The 17,095-nt window shown below is 40.4% G+C and overlaps 3 protein-coding genes across 3 annotated transcripts; 1 reads left to right on the top strand and 2 right to left on the bottom strand.

Annotated features, from left to right (window-relative positions):
• Positions 1-1,206: 1,206 nt before the first annotated feature.
• RB195_014780 (uncharacterized protein) lies at positions 1,207-1,548 on the bottom strand (the record flags this gene model as incomplete). Its single annotated transcript, XM_064205185.1, has 1 exon — positions 1,207-1,548. One exon carries the CDS (start codon positions 1,546-1,548, stop codon positions 1,207-1,209), a length of 342 nt encoding a protein of 113 aa, XP_064061066.1.
• A 4,205-nt stretch (positions 1,549-5,753) lies between these two features.
• RB195_014779 (uncharacterized protein) lies at positions 5,754-9,740 on the top strand (the record flags this gene model as incomplete). Its single annotated transcript, XM_064205184.1, has 7 exons — positions 5,754-5,899; positions 6,506-6,590; positions 6,724-6,876; positions 8,102-8,183; positions 8,287-8,353; positions 9,021-9,174; positions 9,561-9,740. The coding sequence occupies 7 exons, from the start codon at positions 5,754-5,756 to the stop codon at positions 9,738-9,740; spliced, it is 867 nt and encodes a 288-aa protein (XP_064061065.1).
• A 5,987-nt stretch (positions 9,741-15,727) lies between these two features.
• On the bottom strand, positions 15,728-16,354 carry RB195_014778 (uncharacterized protein; the record flags this gene model as incomplete). The annotated part of the gene is made up of 1 exon (XM_064205183.1): positions 15,728-16,354. The coding sequence occupies one exon, from the start codon at positions 16,352-16,354 to the stop codon at positions 15,728-15,730; it is 627 nt and encodes a 208-aa protein (XP_064061064.1).
• Positions 16,355-17,095: the final 741 nt, after the last annotated feature.

The following is a 17,095-nucleotide window of genomic DNA, read 5'->3' as shown; positions in this document are numbered from 1 at the left end:
CTTCCTAAAAAATTGATCAGTTATGACAAAAAAACAGGCACACAATCCAGCATATTTTTTCTGTTATATTAGAGAATATTACAAGTATTACGATTATGACTATTGTTGTTAATATTATTTTTATTGCTATTTTACTATTTTCGATTATCTTCAGCACTGAACGTGATTGAAGGTAGCATACCACGAATCTGAGATGGTGCGGATTTCAGGTGGAGTATCCGTATACGGGATCGTAAATTATGGAGACGTGCGTAGTTCCACTCATCTCCTCCTGCATCACTGCAAACAGCCGCCTCCAGAATGCTGTTTTGTACGACGCCATCTATTGCAACGCTCCACCCCTTGCGCCGCCTCCGCCCTGCGATTCGTCGAAAATCAATTCGGAATGCCCCGATGGGCAGTAAGAGGCACTACGCGTGCAAGGATGGCGCGCTGCAGTGATTTAGGGAGAGATGAGCGGAACCACTTTGGTCTTCATAATCTACGACCCCGCACACGGATACTCCACCTGAAATCCGTACTATCCCAGATTCGTGGTACGCTGCCTTTAAGCGTTGTGACGTCAGCGACGTCGACTCACAGCCTGTCTGGTTGACGTACACTTCTGCGACACTGACCTAATATGTTTACATTCCAGACGCAAGATTTTTGAGATCAGCACTATTGACGTGTATTTCCTCTGGAGGCTTCTATCTTCGCTAAATATAAATGTATAAACCAATGATTTATACATTTATATCTGCTATATTATGCTTACATCAAACTATTTGCATAATTACACATTATATTATAGTCATTATATTCGTTATATTTACATTCATATTTGCGAACCTACTCCTTGTGTGAGCTTAGAATGTGTTCAGAAAGATTCGATTAGGAAAATATCCGAGAAGAACTTTCTGCAATGGTAGTAAACGTTGCCGCTGTTAATCCTTTTTCTGTTTTAAGAATTACTAACGAAACTGTACATAAGTAGCAAACGAGATTTGCCTCACTTATTACTATTATTTTTATTAAGCATTTAATTTACTCATTTTTTGTATTAAATTCCTCCTGGTAATCATTCATCCTTTAACCTCTCGGCCCTTCGCAGCCAACTCAGGTCAAAGATTCGATAAGAGTCAGGCGGGTCAAGGTCACCAAACAGGAGATGAATAACTAATAATTTGAGAAGTTTTGTTTGCGTAGTTTGTATGCACAAAAAGTTCAAGTTACTCGACAATTAGATATCCACGCTTTCATTCCTAACATTCTGCCAAGAGTGTCCTTTCTTACCCGAAATCCGGGCGGGGTTGAGATCAACCGATGCACGTGCGTGAAGGTCAACGCGGTACCTCCTCCTTCCTTGCCCTCATATTTCATACATGTGTATGTGCGCTTTTCACGCATGGTCGGAAAACCCAACTTTCCACTCTTCACGTGTAATATTGATCCACTCGATGCCAGCGAATGTGAGTCGATCGTCCGAAACACATTGCCTGTGAAGTTGAACGCATTTTCTCGTACTTTGCTGCCATCTTCCGTCACGATGCGAAGAGCAGAGGACATCTTATGCTCCGCCTATGTGCCTTGGATAAATACTGCATAGGAGTACAAGAATTCTGATTCTCTACCATCAGGGATTTTTTTCTGTTTGTATCCAAATGAACATAGGGTTAGGCTTCGAAAAAAAAGTAGCTTTTTTTCCGAAGCACTAGTAAAAACATCTCAAAAAAGTAACTAGTAGAAACATACTTTGTATTGTAGTGCATTTTTCTAACGCTATATGATACCATGTGATATGATACCTACCGGTAAGTCCATGGAAGCTTCTGCTTTGCGGTGGTCATTTTCCCTGGAATTATTTTCACGTTCTAATAAGTCTATTTTCACATAAATAATTACATTGCCAGCTAGTAACTTGTTCTAAATCTGACCTATTCATTGGTTCGTTTAACCCATGGCTTAAACGCATTAGTGAATCTGTAAAAGAATGAGGCTACACCTACCAAAAACAACACAGAAGACCATTCTGCTTCTTCAAATCTGTCGCTCATTTTTTTGAGAGTAAATTCGTTGTGTTGGGAACATCGTCTCAAAACGAAGCTACAGTATGCAATGTGTGTGTGTGTAAATGCAGATCGGGTAGGAACTCTTCCTTTTCGCCTAATTATGAGTTGCACTGCATTTTTTCCCCGAAATGTACGCAGACATGCGTTTCGAAGCAGTTGCCTAAGAAAAGTCTTTCTTCTATGGTGACTGTTTTAAATATTGAAGCGTGCTAGACTCTTACGTTACCGCTGAATTTCCAGATCAATATTAAAACCCAGCAAATGCTAGATGTTGGAAGATGAAAATCCCAATCAACGTGGCGCTATCCGAATATTAAAAACAATCGATGATCCGTGTTGGATTTTTGATTTGGGTGTTTCCTTTGTCATGTGAGTGACAAAAGACCTGAGAGACGTAAAATGTTCCTGAATCAATTTAATCCATGGTCGTGAAATGTTTATAGTGTAAGCAAAGATCTTCCGTGCTTGTTCGTAAATAACAGAGGCAAAGTGCAACCGTAATTAGCATGGCCGGACTGACAAACGTTCTCTGGGCCAGTTTCGTTCGAAAACTCCTATCTGAGTCAATTTTTTCGCTTCAAGTCTCCTTATTTCCCTGCTTTCGAGCAAACTTTTGTCTTCCATTCAGACAGCGACAGATACTCCTCAAAATAATTGTAGATGATTATGAAAATGTGTGTCGTATTGTGAATCGATGTGATTCGATCGTAGCGCAACGAACGTGGCGAGGATGATGCATGAGCGGGGAGCGCATGTACTGTCGACGTGCATTGTTGGATGTCGTTCTCATCGGCCAAGGTCGGCTGTGGGTCTGAGATAGTTCTCCTCATCCAAACCCTATTCAACAGAGCACTGCTGAGCTTTCCCCCCATGGCACTTTCTGTCCGGTGTTGCTGCCCGGCTGCAAGTCAGTCGATTCTCATCTCACGGAGCTTCTTCTGGTATTTTTTTCTCTCCAAATCAGATTCGTTCGTGATGATGTCATGAAGTGTTAAATTGTTCAGTTTCAAGTGGTAGTTCTTTGGATTGTTTTTTTTCGGGGATTGTCCTAAATGTTGTGTTGTCGCTCCCACGTACGCCTATTGATCATTGCATGCGCGGATCTCAAAGAACGATTGCTGCTGTTTACACCCGTTGTCACATCCTTTCCCCTCATTTTCCTGCCTTTCTATTTTGTACGCTCCTAGACAAACTAGTTTAGCCGAACAAGTATCGACTTTCGGGAGGACTAAAATTCCCTAGAAATTCTGGAAATTTACCATAAGTTGGGTGAAGTTCATGTTTGGATAGAATTTTAGAGATCATCTCCCCATACTTTATCCATGTTCTCTTCGCTTTTGCTAAGTAACTTGCCTCTCAGTCTTGATCTACGATCCACTACTACACGATAAGCCAAAACACGTGACCAACCGAAATGAGCCTCGAGCCGGAGTGCGTCCACAAAAAACGAACGCCCTCTGCGCACGCCCAACAGTGCCGGTCTGCTCTGTGGACGTTCTTGCTGACTTCCGTTTGCAACATTCTTCTCTGAATTTCTTTAATTCCCAATCCTTACGTCAGATTACAGAAAATCGGTGTTTTTTCGTTGCGTGGGCTATTTTTATGCATTTGAAAGGAATTAATTTAGGATGTTCGGAACTTGGTTGGCCTCGAACCCGCAATTGTGCAGTTCTAGTCGAAAATACATTTTTTTCTTATTTTCCAGAAATATTCTTGACTATTTGAGAGTAGTCCTTTTTTCTATTGCTTGCATTTCTACACTTATAATTCTCATTCTTATTGGAGTGGTTTCGTCCACATTAAAGAAATCTTGAGATATTTAGAATTAAGAATGAAAGAACCACTCTTCTCCATCCTTATCCAAATTTATTCGTCTTCTAGATTTTTCTTTAGAAATTCCTCTTATGCTAGGAATAACTCTTTTAATTGTCAGGAACCGAGCAAAGTTCATTTATAGTGTCTGAGTGGAAGGTTTGATTATTGAATTTACTCTCCACATATTTGTTTCAGGTTTCTGATTTTTTAAGAACCGTTCTCTTTTTGTTGGAAATACCCACGTAACGATTGGAATGTTATCGAAAATGACATCAGACGTCTGAATCATGTTCAGCTTCATTTTTGCTCAGCTAACTGCCTGAAATTTTCGCTTTTTTGCCATTATTTTTCTTCGTAAACATTCGCAAAGATCTGTTCTGTTAATAAATTTCCGAGCGAGATAAAAACTGGAAAAACTTTACAGCAGAACAACTTGTATTTTTTTCAAGGTGAAGTCTTTACAGTGTGTCATAGTGTCCTCAGTTTTAATTACGTCTTTTTTCTCTGTTTTGCGTCAATGCTGTCGTTAGGTTCCTGCTTTCTGAAAGTTCTGAACATCCCAATTTCTTCTCTTTTACTTTGTTGTAAGCTTTCTTTTGTTTTTCATTCCTCTTTTATTATTCTATTTTATATTAGTATTTAAGCATTTCCAACTTTTTGCTACTGAGATGCCCGCTTTCATGAACAAGGCCGCACATCTGGTTCCCCGTTGTCGTCGTCGTGTTGTTTTAGAGGACGTGACCGCTGTTGCGAGGATCTGCTTTCATTTGTTGGGACAGAGGGAGAGGACGAGGACGTGATGTTTACGAAGATTCTGATATCGAAAATCGGCTGAGCCGGTTTTTCCCTCAAACAGTGAAACTTCGACCACTAGAAGCATGCGAGAAAGTAAAGTACATGGGCCATACGGAGTTCATTTAATTGCGGTCGCTTTCTTGTAGTACAGATGGGCTTCTCTTTGATTAGTCTTCATTCATTGCCTGACTCAGTCATTGCTTAAGAGTCTCCACCTTTGAGGTTGTGTTCTATAACTGATGAACAGATTTGTTGAATCCTCACTGTTGAAAAACAAATATTAGGATCTGCTCTGGAAAGGCTGCAAGCAGTAGAACACCTAGACTTCTAACTGAGCACATGGATATTTTGCTCCTCCGATTTCGATAATTTAATAAATTCCGTTCAATTTAACTTTTCTTAATCTCACAATGAGCAGCGAGATGAGAAATTTTCATTCTCTCCCCACTTCTCCATCTTTTCTGATTTTTGTCCATCTGTACCTCTTTTCTCGAAACGACTTCTCCAATTAAAACTGTCATACTTTTCGTTGTTGGGATCATATCACGGTTACGCCACCTTTTTTTAAACTGTTTTTGGACACTTTTTTTTTCTGGACGAGTGCACATTTCTTTGCTAAACCCCTTTACATGAATTTGGATTCCCAGAAGAGTGGAAAAGGTCAGAAAAGGTTGAGTGAACGCTCTCCAGTCAGTGGGTTCTAATTCTAACCAGATTTTCGCTTAATGTAGTCTTGATGTCTCTATTGACCCATCCTTTCATTTTGTTTGTCTTTCAGTTGGTTCACCGTATTCCAGTTGCTTTTATAATTATTCGCATTCTTTTTTTTTGTATTTGTTTATTTGCTTGCCTGTGACTACACCGATGTTTTCTTTTTTTGGTCACACTTCCTTCTCCCTGTTACAATGTTTCCGGCTATTTTGGTATCATTTCAGTTTTTTTTCAAAGTGGTTGGAAATTTTTGTAATTGATTTTGATATTTGAAAAGGCACTAAGGTTTTTTTCAAAGAAATTCGAAATGTTAGTTCAGATTTTCACTTTTTCAGCCAATTCATCTAAAAACCAATCTTGACAAGCGACTTTTACGCAAAAATGGATGAGGCGATGTCCTACGCCAACCTTCCACCGGAAATGACTGAAAAGATCCTGGAAAATGTGGACGCGTGCGATCTACGAATCGCACAACAAGTGTGCGTTCAGTGGAGGGACATCATCAATAAGAGAAGGCATGCGATGAAGTGAGTTACAGCACATGGAGGACGTTTTTTTGCTAATTTCTAGTTCAAAGTCCGTTTTTAACGAGAGGGAGGCTTCAGCAGGACTACCGCTCCTGATAGGTGAGGAAAAAATGACTTGAATTTGTTCGAAAAATAGGGTGATAAATGTTCCTGAAAATAAAGGCGGTAGTGATTTTTGAAAAAGTGTGATGAGAAAAGCATGTCATCCTTATTTTGTTTTTTTTTCTTTTGCGAAAGTGCTAAATGTTACGTTAAGGGTTTTAAGAATTAAGTTCACAAGGTTTTTTTGATGTGAAACACACTTTACAACTCTCATGGTTAATTTGCAGAAATCCCGCTGCATGTTTCCATAGGATTAACTGAATGGTCATTAGATACGATTCTTTCATTCTTCGTTTAAAATATAATTGTAATCATGTAAAAATAAAACAATGATCAGCCCAATAGTTAGGCTCACATGGGAATAAAATGACATTCTAACCTTTCTCCAACTCTCTCTGCCTTTCTTTCCCTTTTCTGCTTCCTGCGAAATACTAAAATATTTGAAATATTCCTTTGTTCGTTAAAAATTCTCACTCCACCAATCATTTCCTACTTCCGCTTCAGACGTCTCCGCGTTAAAGAGATCTACATTAGTGATGGACAGGATGCAGTGGTGGCGACGATCACGCATCTTTCACCGTCATGGGAGGTCCGTTTTGACGTTCGTAAGAGGCGAGCGAGCGGAGAACACTCTGCTCGTTTTTTGTTGTTTACGTGCAGCGCAGGACGAACGTTGGTGGCATTGCGGATCCACAAAAAGTTTACGCGACTGTACATTTCAGAGTGTCTCAACGTTAAAAATAGCCGACTATGAGAGCTTGTTCGATTGTATTTGGATTTATTCACCGAAAAAGTTGAACATCAATGCGACTAGGAATGACCTGAGGAAAGCGCTTGAAGGCATACCGGATTGGTGGTTCCATGAAATCCAAATGGTGAGTGACTGGATACATTTTCTATTGAATAGATTAGTACTCCAAAGGAACTGGTTGGAAGGCCGCTGTATTCGGTTGTCTTATGTTCAAAATTGTTTTCGGTAATTATTTTAAGAAGATATGTTTTCTCGTAAAAATGTGCATTCTTTTTTTCACAGAATTGTGCAAAAAGAAATTACAGTGATGTTGCAGCCTTAGAAATGTCGTTTTTCATAACACCATTAATGCTGTTTTTTTAATCGCAATTTTCAATTACTAGCTATTTTCTTGCCTCTTTCAGAGATTCGGATTTTTTTTAAAAACAAATTCGTTTAAAGTTCGAATTTCTTGAAAAACTTTTTGAAGTTTGCGCTGGAAATACTATAACACACTGGTTATTTATATTCAGAAGCAAAGCCTACAAGTTTTATAAGAATTCTTTTCAAGAGGACATAATTTATACTGAACATACTGCATTCAAATCGAAAGCAATTGCTTGGCGCAATTTCTACATCTTGGCTTTCTTCAGGAAGTTTCCACTTCAAATAACGGTCACGATAGATCCAATTCTATCCTGTAATGCAATAATCTTCTAAAAACAATATTATGATACACTTGAATGCATTGCTAGTGCGGACATAGTTTCGTTTTAGCTTTAATAACGAACCATAAATATCTTGCTGATGGCTATTCACTTTTTAAAAATATCGATATTTTTATGCGAATTCAGAAAATGACACGTATTGTGAGGTGGTTTTTTTTACAATTCTATTCCATAATCAGAACGTTCCTTCTTTTTTGTCCAAATTTTTACCGTACTAGATCGCTAAATGGGTAAACTAGAAAAATGCTTCTCCATTGCATGGAAGAAATTGCTGATTTCTACATTCACATCCTTTCGTTTACGCCAGTTTTCGGTGAGCACTCCTTAGAAAAATTATCGGTAGACATGTGTACAGTCACCTGAAAATACACTTTTCTGGAAATGGAAGTTTCTGTCCCTTTAATAAAAGAACTTTTTGTCACGACATCCAATTCGTTCTCTTTTTTTTATCGCTCGAAGTTTGAGCTTTTAGAGCTAAGAAGAGAAACCTGCTGCTGTAAGATTACACTGCAGGATTAACTGTATTGGAGAAATTTCCTCGCGATAGGGAAGAAAAAGCTAAACGCTAAAAAGTGAATGACAGACCTAAAAACTTAAAAATTGATATGAATTTGGATACTTGGATACTTTGGATATTTTTAGTTGGGGATCTATGAGAGCGCATGTGACATCGATGCGCTGGCTCTTGTGTCGAGGGCCCCTCAATGTGCGTCGCTGCGAATTGGCGAGTCAGCTTCATTCATTGATTCATTTATTTATTTATTTATTTATTCATTCATTCATTCATTCATTCATTCATTCATTCATTCATGTATTTATTTATTCAGACCCCTGCTACACCATCGACAATGTCACCTCGCTGCTTGATTGCATGAAACAGATCCACGAACTCAAGTACATACGTTCATTACACAAGGAATCGTTACGATAAGTGATGATCCGCAATCTCAGAAAATATTCCAAACGAAACATCTTAGCAGAGTCAGAATTTTTCTTTTGGTTTTTTTTTTTGTTATTTTAAAGAAATTCTCTGAAGCCCCTACGGATTGTAAGTGCATAGTGTAATCTCTTGAAAAAAAGTTTATAAAGAAGTTTTTTATGTTCTCTATTGTTTCGTGGCGACGATTCTCACTTGCAGTCCTGTTCAGACACTTACGATTTAAGTACGAGTTTGGAAGATTCAACATGAAGAGGAATTCTATACAAATATATTGTACAATTTTCAGATTTATTTCACAAAAAATAGAAAAACCAGCTCTCTACTACTTCTTGTTCAGAACTCTGGGATATTGAATGAACTACTTCAACTACTCATTCCAGTTCGTGTGGAATTCGAAAACCAAGCATTTTTTAGATTTTGTTTCTACAAAGCAAATTTTTCAGTTCATTGAACTTGTTGAAATTGCTGAGAATTCTTCTTTTATGGGAAGCTGTCTGCAGTGATTACTCGAGAATTTTGAAAAGTTTCAACTTGTTCAATTCGAGCAGACGCTGCTAAGATGTTGGCAAAAACTGATAAATCATCTTTTCTGTTTATCAGTACTGATTAGAAGACTTTTAGGATTCGTAGCACTTCCAAGACAATCATTGCCGATGATTCGACCATTGATGCACTGATCCCTCTCTCTATCGCGTGTCCTGAAGGACTACAGTCTTTCTGGGTGGACTCTATTTCGACGGACTTTTCATTGCCGAAAATGTTCGAGTTGTTTGAGGTGAGCAGACTTGATACCTGAGGAAGAAAGGATGTGATATTTTAATTAAAACAAACGTCTTTATAGATTGATTGGTACATAAACATAAGGCGGTACCACCGTTGATTGAGCGCGTTTTATTGCTTGAAAAAGAAAAAGTCTTATTTTAAAAGTTCTGGAAACGAAGATTTATGCTGAAGAAGCTTTGGACCATCCTGTAATTTTCTAGTGGAAATTCGGCTACTCATATTTTTAGGTTCATTCTGGGAAAATTAAGGGTCTTCTGTGCTCTCATCTTCGGTTCCCAAGATTTTAGAACTAGAATGCATCTGATGTGCTATAGAGAATCACTACTGGAATCTATATCTAAGAGAAATCCGCATGTTTATGACGAGCATTCTTTTTAGAAAGGACACTTTTCACCTCGATGCTCCTTATTGTTCGAAAAAGTTCATGGAACAGATTTGGCACTGCGGAATTGGATCAATTCTCATGCACAACAAGTTTTGTACATCTCACAGCAAACGTACAATTTTTCTTATCGTGATGTAGAAATCGGAATATCTGTGGAACAGTTTGTGCCTTAAAATTATAAGCCAATCATTATTTCCGACCTGTATACTTTGTAAATACTTGAGTTGTTATATTCGTTAAAATTTGGGCGGTTCAAGTGCTAATTTTTGGTTTTCACTTAGACGCATCTAATGTGTGATTAAAGGGATCGCTTCGGCGTTCTCTGTTTCTTTCGTCTCTTCTGATCTCATTATTTTAACGAGAAATCGATGGAAGCAAATGAATTTTATTGCTTTCCAACGTGTAATTTGTTTCTGTTATACTTAATGTTATTGCTAAATAGCCATCTGTAAATAGCTACAAAAATAAAGTTCTATGGAAGACAAGTCGTGTACCAAGGTAGCATGACAGTACTGTGGCTGTGAAAGATGACAGTTCAAACTGATTTTGAACGGTATTATATATCGTAGTTTTCTAAACTATAGTTCACTATAACGGTGAAAGTCATGTGTATAATATAGTGTGGTATACCGGTCAAAATTATGCTAATTAAGAAAATTTCATTTCATCTCAACTTCTAGATGACTCGCATGGATGACAGAGGATCTTGTTATGTGATCAATAACTGCAGGATTAATTAATTATTTACTACGAAAATGATGCACTCATTTTTTAGCTAACACTTTGAGCATAAATCTGCCGTTTGGATGACACAACACATTTTTGAATGGTCACATTACACAATAGAGTAGTTTTGTTTTTTGCATTGGCAGGACAGAGATATTTTGAATAATGCGATAGTTCTGCCCTTTCGCTTCTTCACATACGATTAAATGCACAGATAATTCCTACGGGGATTAATTATTGATGTTTTGTGGAAAAAAATAAATTTTTCTCCTGGCGGTCAAATTATCCATAGAACTACATGGTTTTCAAATTGGGAGGACAAGCAGACTCTGAATAATGCAGGAGTTTTGCCCTTCCACCATCACAGTCTCTGCTCTTGTACCTGTACTTCTTCTCTGCCATTTCCCTATTCTTTCATCTAGTTCGTCTGCCTGCCTATTTTTTGCTCCATTTTTTTCTCTCAACTATGGTCTTGCTTAAATAAAGCGCTGCCACATTTTCTATAAATGAAGGCTAAAGTTAGCTAAGGTCCGCCCTCAGCCCCATTAGTTCTTATTTCTGAGTTTGCTTACAGTGCGTGTAAAGCACTGAACAATGTATAGATACTGTCTTCGCTGAAATTATCAAATTGTTGCAAGTTCCGTTCATCGTATTTTTATTTACGAAATGAACATAACTGTCTTTCCCTATTGGCGCGACGACGGGAGAACCCCCGCGGGCACCATCCTACAAAGCGCCGGCCAGTGTATATAAAGGCCGGCCACCAGTGTTTCGGGTGCCGCTTATTTCACGTTTAGTTTTGCATGCGACTTTTGTGGCGGACTGTGGCGCAGTCGGTTAGAGGTCCGTTGTAACCACACGGTCGAGGGTTCGAATCCGCCCTAGTGCTCACCAAGGCTTTCATCCCTCCGGGGTAGATAAATTGGTACCAAACTTGTCTGGGAGGATAAAAACGCTCACTTGATCATCGGCTGTCCCCCGCAAGTCATTGTATAGGCCAACACGCGTTCCAAAACCTCAACTATTACGAATTCCAGTAAAACGCGTTGGCGCATCCCAAGTGGATTGATACGCCAGTGACTTTATCCTTTATCCTTATTCTTTATGGTCTTTCCTGTTTATTAGAAGATATATTTCTTATGTGGTTGATGTTCAAGGGTATGCTAAACGTTACGGAGGTTCTAAGTCTACAGGTTAATCGTGCAGTTGTATGAGTTTCTTATTACATGAACTCAGCGGCTGTTTCAATTGGACCGGTAAATTTTCCCCTTTTAATCCATTTTCATGCGACTATCGAAACGAAGGCATCTCACTTAAAGGTATCACCCCACGAATCAGGAGTGGTACGGATTTAAGGTGGATTATTCGTATACTTGGTCCTAGATTACGGGGAGGAGGGTGATTCCATTCATTTCTTCCTAATTGCCGTAGAAAACGGCCTGGGAGATACGGCTTCGAGCGTTCCGGCACACTATTTTCAACGAGGAGTTCGACTGGAACGGGCCAGCCCTGTGCGGCGCCGCATCTTCCGGGCCGTTTTTTACGGCAATTAGCAAGAAATGGACGGAATCACCTCCCTCTCCGTAGTCTCCCATCCCGTATACGAATGCTCCACCTGAAATCTGCACCACCTCAGATTCGTGGGGTGATGCCTTTAATGATGGTTCTGGGATTTCGTATTGCGAACTTTGCCGGTTTCGCTCCTTTCCATGTGAAGGAAGCGATGTTAGCGATGATACTGTGGTTTATTTCTTTATGCGTTCCCTATCGGGCGATTCCAACGTACTGTACAGAAAGAAGCTTTAGTCGTCATGTTAAACTTGAAAGCCCTCTGTTCCTGTTCTTTGTATTGCAGAGTGTTGGCATATGAAGTTCCTCAGACGTTCTTGTGATGCCAATTTCGGCCTTAAAAGCACCAACAATAACCTTGAAGAGGGTATGTTCTTCTCTGTGGAACTACTCCAAGTAAATATAGAAAGATCCAACTTCGTAACTTGCGAGGATAAGCGACGAAGGAAGTCAAATTTGGCATTGAACCACATCTTCTCATCCTTAAACGACATATTCGGACCATCAGTTGTTCGGGAGATTCGGTGTTCTTGTGTCACACTCGTTGAAGAGAACAGCAACTCCTCTACTGGTCATCGACAGGCAACATACACACTAGTTAAAAGCATATCAAAGTATCGCGTGAGTACAAGGTGTCGCTGCGTTTCTCTCATATTGACCTAAGGAAAGAATTTGACTTAGTTGAGACGGAACCAGTCATAGAAACCTTGGACAACCAAGGTGCCCTTACTCAATACACAAATGTATTTTAAAAGTTGTCCATTGACTTTACAAGCAGAATTCCACTGTTCTATAACAAGATCATCATCAATGTGAGGAGAGGAACCTTATATGATGACATAATTTCACCCAAAATATTCAGTCCCACTTTGACACTGGATGACACTGGAGAGGAAGTTAATGGTCGGCAGCTAAATCATTTTGGTTGCGTCGATGACGTCGTTTCTGATAGCATCAAACGAATGTTGGTCGAGTTTGATGAAATATGAACAAAAAACGACACAATATGTGAAAAGATCGGTCTTCAGCATGGAATGGCAAAGACGATGTTTATAACAAACGAGTGAATCATCCATGCTCACTGGAACAATCATACCTGGATGCATCAGCTGTGCATATCCAAGTAGGAAAGTGAACATAGAGCGCGAGCTGTTCCGCAAGCTGGGAAACGACAGGTTTAGGGAGCATATAAGAGCATGCTTCAGGAACCTGGCCTTCTCAAGCAGCGCTCAAGGAAAATGCGCGCGGCGTCATTGAGCGCAAAATGAGATGTCTGTGCTAAATGAATAATAAGAAGGCACTCTATTTGTAACTTCCTGCACATCGTTACAGCATCTATGGGTGGCTGCAAACTGCTAAGCCACTGCGCCGATCGGTAATCATTACTTAGATGCGTTCGTGTTTCACAGATGTCGGTGGATTTCTACGGGGAGCCTAAGTCGTCACTATCGTTAGTAGTGTAAACTAACTAAACTACGGGTATTGCTCATTTGTATTCCTCAGAACATGCAAACCAGCAGATCAATCAATGATTTTCACGAAAACACGATAAACGTGGGATTAGCTGCACTTTTCCTTTCGACAATCCTTCAATCGTTTCACCGTCAAAAGAAAGACTTTCACCCGAAAAAGAATCAAGGAGTGTTCTTCGATGAATCCGTGCATAAACGAATGCCTTCCAGAGAAGCTTTAAATTTACTGCGCAGAAGCTAATATTGGAAATATTCGTATACGTTTACATAATGGCTATATCCATAACGTACTGCTCAAGAAAAAAGGACGACCAAAGAACCATCAAAAAACACCGAAGAAAAAGCAATTCTACCGTGGCAGGTTAGCTAACTGTAGCGTGAACGAAAAATAGCTATCTAATGCGTCAAACCGATTGAAGCGACGTGTCCGCGGCTTTGCTGCGATACACTAGGATCCAGCGTAATTTACCGTCGTTTGTGCAGAATAAAACATAGTTGATGGTTCTAAGCGGGGTCAATTAGTTCATCTAGTTAGGAACTGCTTCCCACTTGATCGGTGGACGAAAGCCGTTTAAAGGCAGCATACCACAAATCTGGGGTGGTACGGATTTCAGGTATAGTATTCGTATACGGGATAGTAGATTATGAAGAGGGGCGGGGAGGGGGGGGGGAGGGTAATTCCGTCCATTTCTTGCTAGTTGCCGTAAAACACGGCCCAGAAGATACGGTTTCGGGCGCTCAGGCGCACTATTTTCTACAAGGAGTTCGATTGGAGCGCGCCAGCCTTGTGCACGAGCCGTATCTTCCAGGCCGTTTTTTTTTTAACGGCAATTAGGAAGAAATGGACAGAATCACCCCTCTCTCCAAAATCTACTATCTCGTATACGAATACTTCCCCTCCTGAAATCTAGGAAATTAGTTGATCTGTTAGTCCAATGCAATAGACCACTCTGAATGTCCGGCTAAATCCGGATTTCAGCTTTTTTGTGGTGTTCTCTTCGCTCGCCTTCACTGACCAACGAAATTAATATTAGTACTGTTTTTTTTTGTGAAATTAGACTTGTGTATCTCTAACAATCTTTCTTCATCTTTTTTTAATTATACAGGCACTAGAGGCAAGAGATTTCAGAGTCTTATTTCTAAACGCGTCAGTTCTACATTTGGAAAACATTCAAACTTCAGCTTCAATCACTCTTTACCAATATATTATAGACAAAATTCAAAAGCTCTACTTGAAATATGGGTTTTCCTCCTGTTTCCCCCAACACTTGTCACAGAATGATGTTTTAACTAAAATGTCGTGAAAATGACATTATCGTACTGATAAAGATAACGTTCTACGTCAGATCATGTAAACTGTTCGCTACTATTTAAGCAGCCGTTTGCATGTTTTCATTTTCTGAGGTAGGCATGCTACCAAAATGAAGAGAATGAAGAAGGAAATATATAGGTGGAGGAGTCATAAAGGTGAAAAGCAACGCGCCCAGCTATAAAACGTCCCACTTACCCTTACCTTTTTGCAACCCATTTCGGCCCCAGATAGTCCAGCTAAAGTTGGACTTCAGACTTTCTGTGGTGTTTCCTAACTCGCCATCACTGATCAATGGAAATTAGTAGTGGTGGCACTTTCTGCAAGAAATGCATTATTCTTTCTTATTTGTTTAGGCAAAAGATTTCACGGCTCTCTTTCCATTAGCATCATTTCTATATTTAAAAATATTCAAACTTCAGCTTCAAACTCTGCTTTGGTACCAACATAATATAGACAGAATTTGAAAGCAATACTCAAAGTATGGGTTGTCCTTCTCTTTTTCCTCAAATAGTTATCACAAATGATGTTTCAACATAAAATATCATGAACGACATCATCGTGCTGATTAAGATAACGTCCCACGCCAGATCATGTAAACTGTTTGCAACTGTTTAAGCACCCGTTTGCATGGGTGTTTTCACTTTTTGAGTGGGTCAAGTTGCCGAGATGAGGTAGACCTGTGAGAAAATAGATTACGCGGAGGATTCACGGAGGTGAAAAGCAACGCGCAAAATGGGCTGTGAAACGGTTACTTTTTGCGTTAATTTAATTAATTTACCTTTTGCGACATGTACACAAAGTCACTGCACGATATTAGTGCACTATGACGCATCAATTCGACGCCGGTGGACCCGTCGCACCCTATTTTATAGCTTCCTGGCGTCGGGGCACCAATCCGACGCCGGTGGACCCTTCGCACCCCCCTTTCTGGAATTTCGTCACACAAAGACACAGACACACACACACACACACATACACGCAAATGTGACAGACTAAGCTCGTTATTATATGACATGATCATGATTACTGATCTATCTTGAGTACCCCATATTATCCACGTTGCATGTGTGATTCCCTCGATTCAGGTCTGGAAATTTTCTCTGGAAGATGAACATCTTACCGGACATCCATCTACCTCCGATGAGCGGGACACTCCTAGCATCCTCTCAATTGCGCGTTCAATGACGCTCACCGCGTTTTCTTCCTGCTTGAGAAATGCCCAGGTTTCCGAAGCATAGATCAAGGCAGGAAGTACGGTGGTGTTGACGAGGTGAGCACGGAGCCGGGTGTTCCTAGTCTTCTTCACTACATCCTCGATGCTCTTGTACGCTCCCCAAGCCCCTCGTCTCCTCCTGCCCAGCTCGGGGTCAGGTCGTTCATCATGTTCAATTCCCGGTCCAGATAAACATAGCTGGTGCATTCGGATATGTTCGTTCCGTTGAGCGCGAATGGGGCATCCGAGACCCATCCGTTGCGCATGAGCATCGTCTTTTGGAGATTCAGCTGAAGACCGATGCATCCACATGTTTCGTCGAATTCGGTCAGCATTCGTTTTTCTTGGCTGAGTAGGTGTTATGAGTACGATGTCATCAGCAAGCGCAAATGGAATAGCTGTCGGCCACCTTCGCTCCCATTTCGTCCCATTCCAGCTTTCGCATTGCGTTCTCGAGGGCGGCTGTGAATGTTTTGGGTGAGATTGTATCACCATGTCGTACTCCCCTCTTCACGTCAATGATGATACTCTTGTAGAATGACGAAATTCCGGTCGCGAAGTTGCTGTACAACTCTCGAAGTACCTTTAAGGAACCTTTTGAACCGAGTAAGGACGCCTTGGTTGTCCAAGGATTCCTGACCGCTTCCTTCCTTACTGAGTCGAAAACCTTCTTCAAGTCGATGAAGGTGAGACAGTCAACAGTGTGAATGTGGCCAGTCGTGCTGAATCCTTCTCGGAACCCTACTTGCTCGCATGGCTGTCCTTCATCCAAGACTTTTCCAATCCTATTAGGGATCACTCTTGTAAAGAGTTTGTAGATGACGGACAGTAAGCAAATTGGGCGATAGTTACCGATGACGGGGACGCCAACTCCACCAATATCTCTACTGTCGTATTTTCATAAAAGCAGTTCTTCTCCAATTTTATAGAGGTTTATTTTATAGATTTTATAGAGGTGGCGTCGTCTCGTCTCGGTCAGTCCGATGACATCGTACTCGATCTTCTTGGCTTGCATCATCAGATCTACGATGTTCGCTTCCTATGCAAACGTACGTGCGTTATAAGTAGAGTTCGTCATCCTAGTCCTTTTCCGTTTCGATAGCCTATATAACTCCTGCAACCCCTCCTTTCCCAGCGCTACCGTACCACGCTTTCTTCCGGAATCAGGGAACTCCTTTCTATTACTGTAACATGCGTAAAATTTTAAAATCCATGGGCAAGTTGCAAGCCTCTAAT

Source organism: Necator americanus, chromosome V, assembly GCF_031761385.1.
Source record: "Necator americanus strain Aroian chromosome V, whole genome shotgun sequence".
Taxonomy (NCBI): domain Eukaryota; kingdom Metazoa; phylum Nematoda; class Chromadorea; order Rhabditida; family Ancylostomatidae; genus Necator; species Necator americanus.
This window is presented reverse-complemented; position numbering and strand designations above follow the sequence as displayed.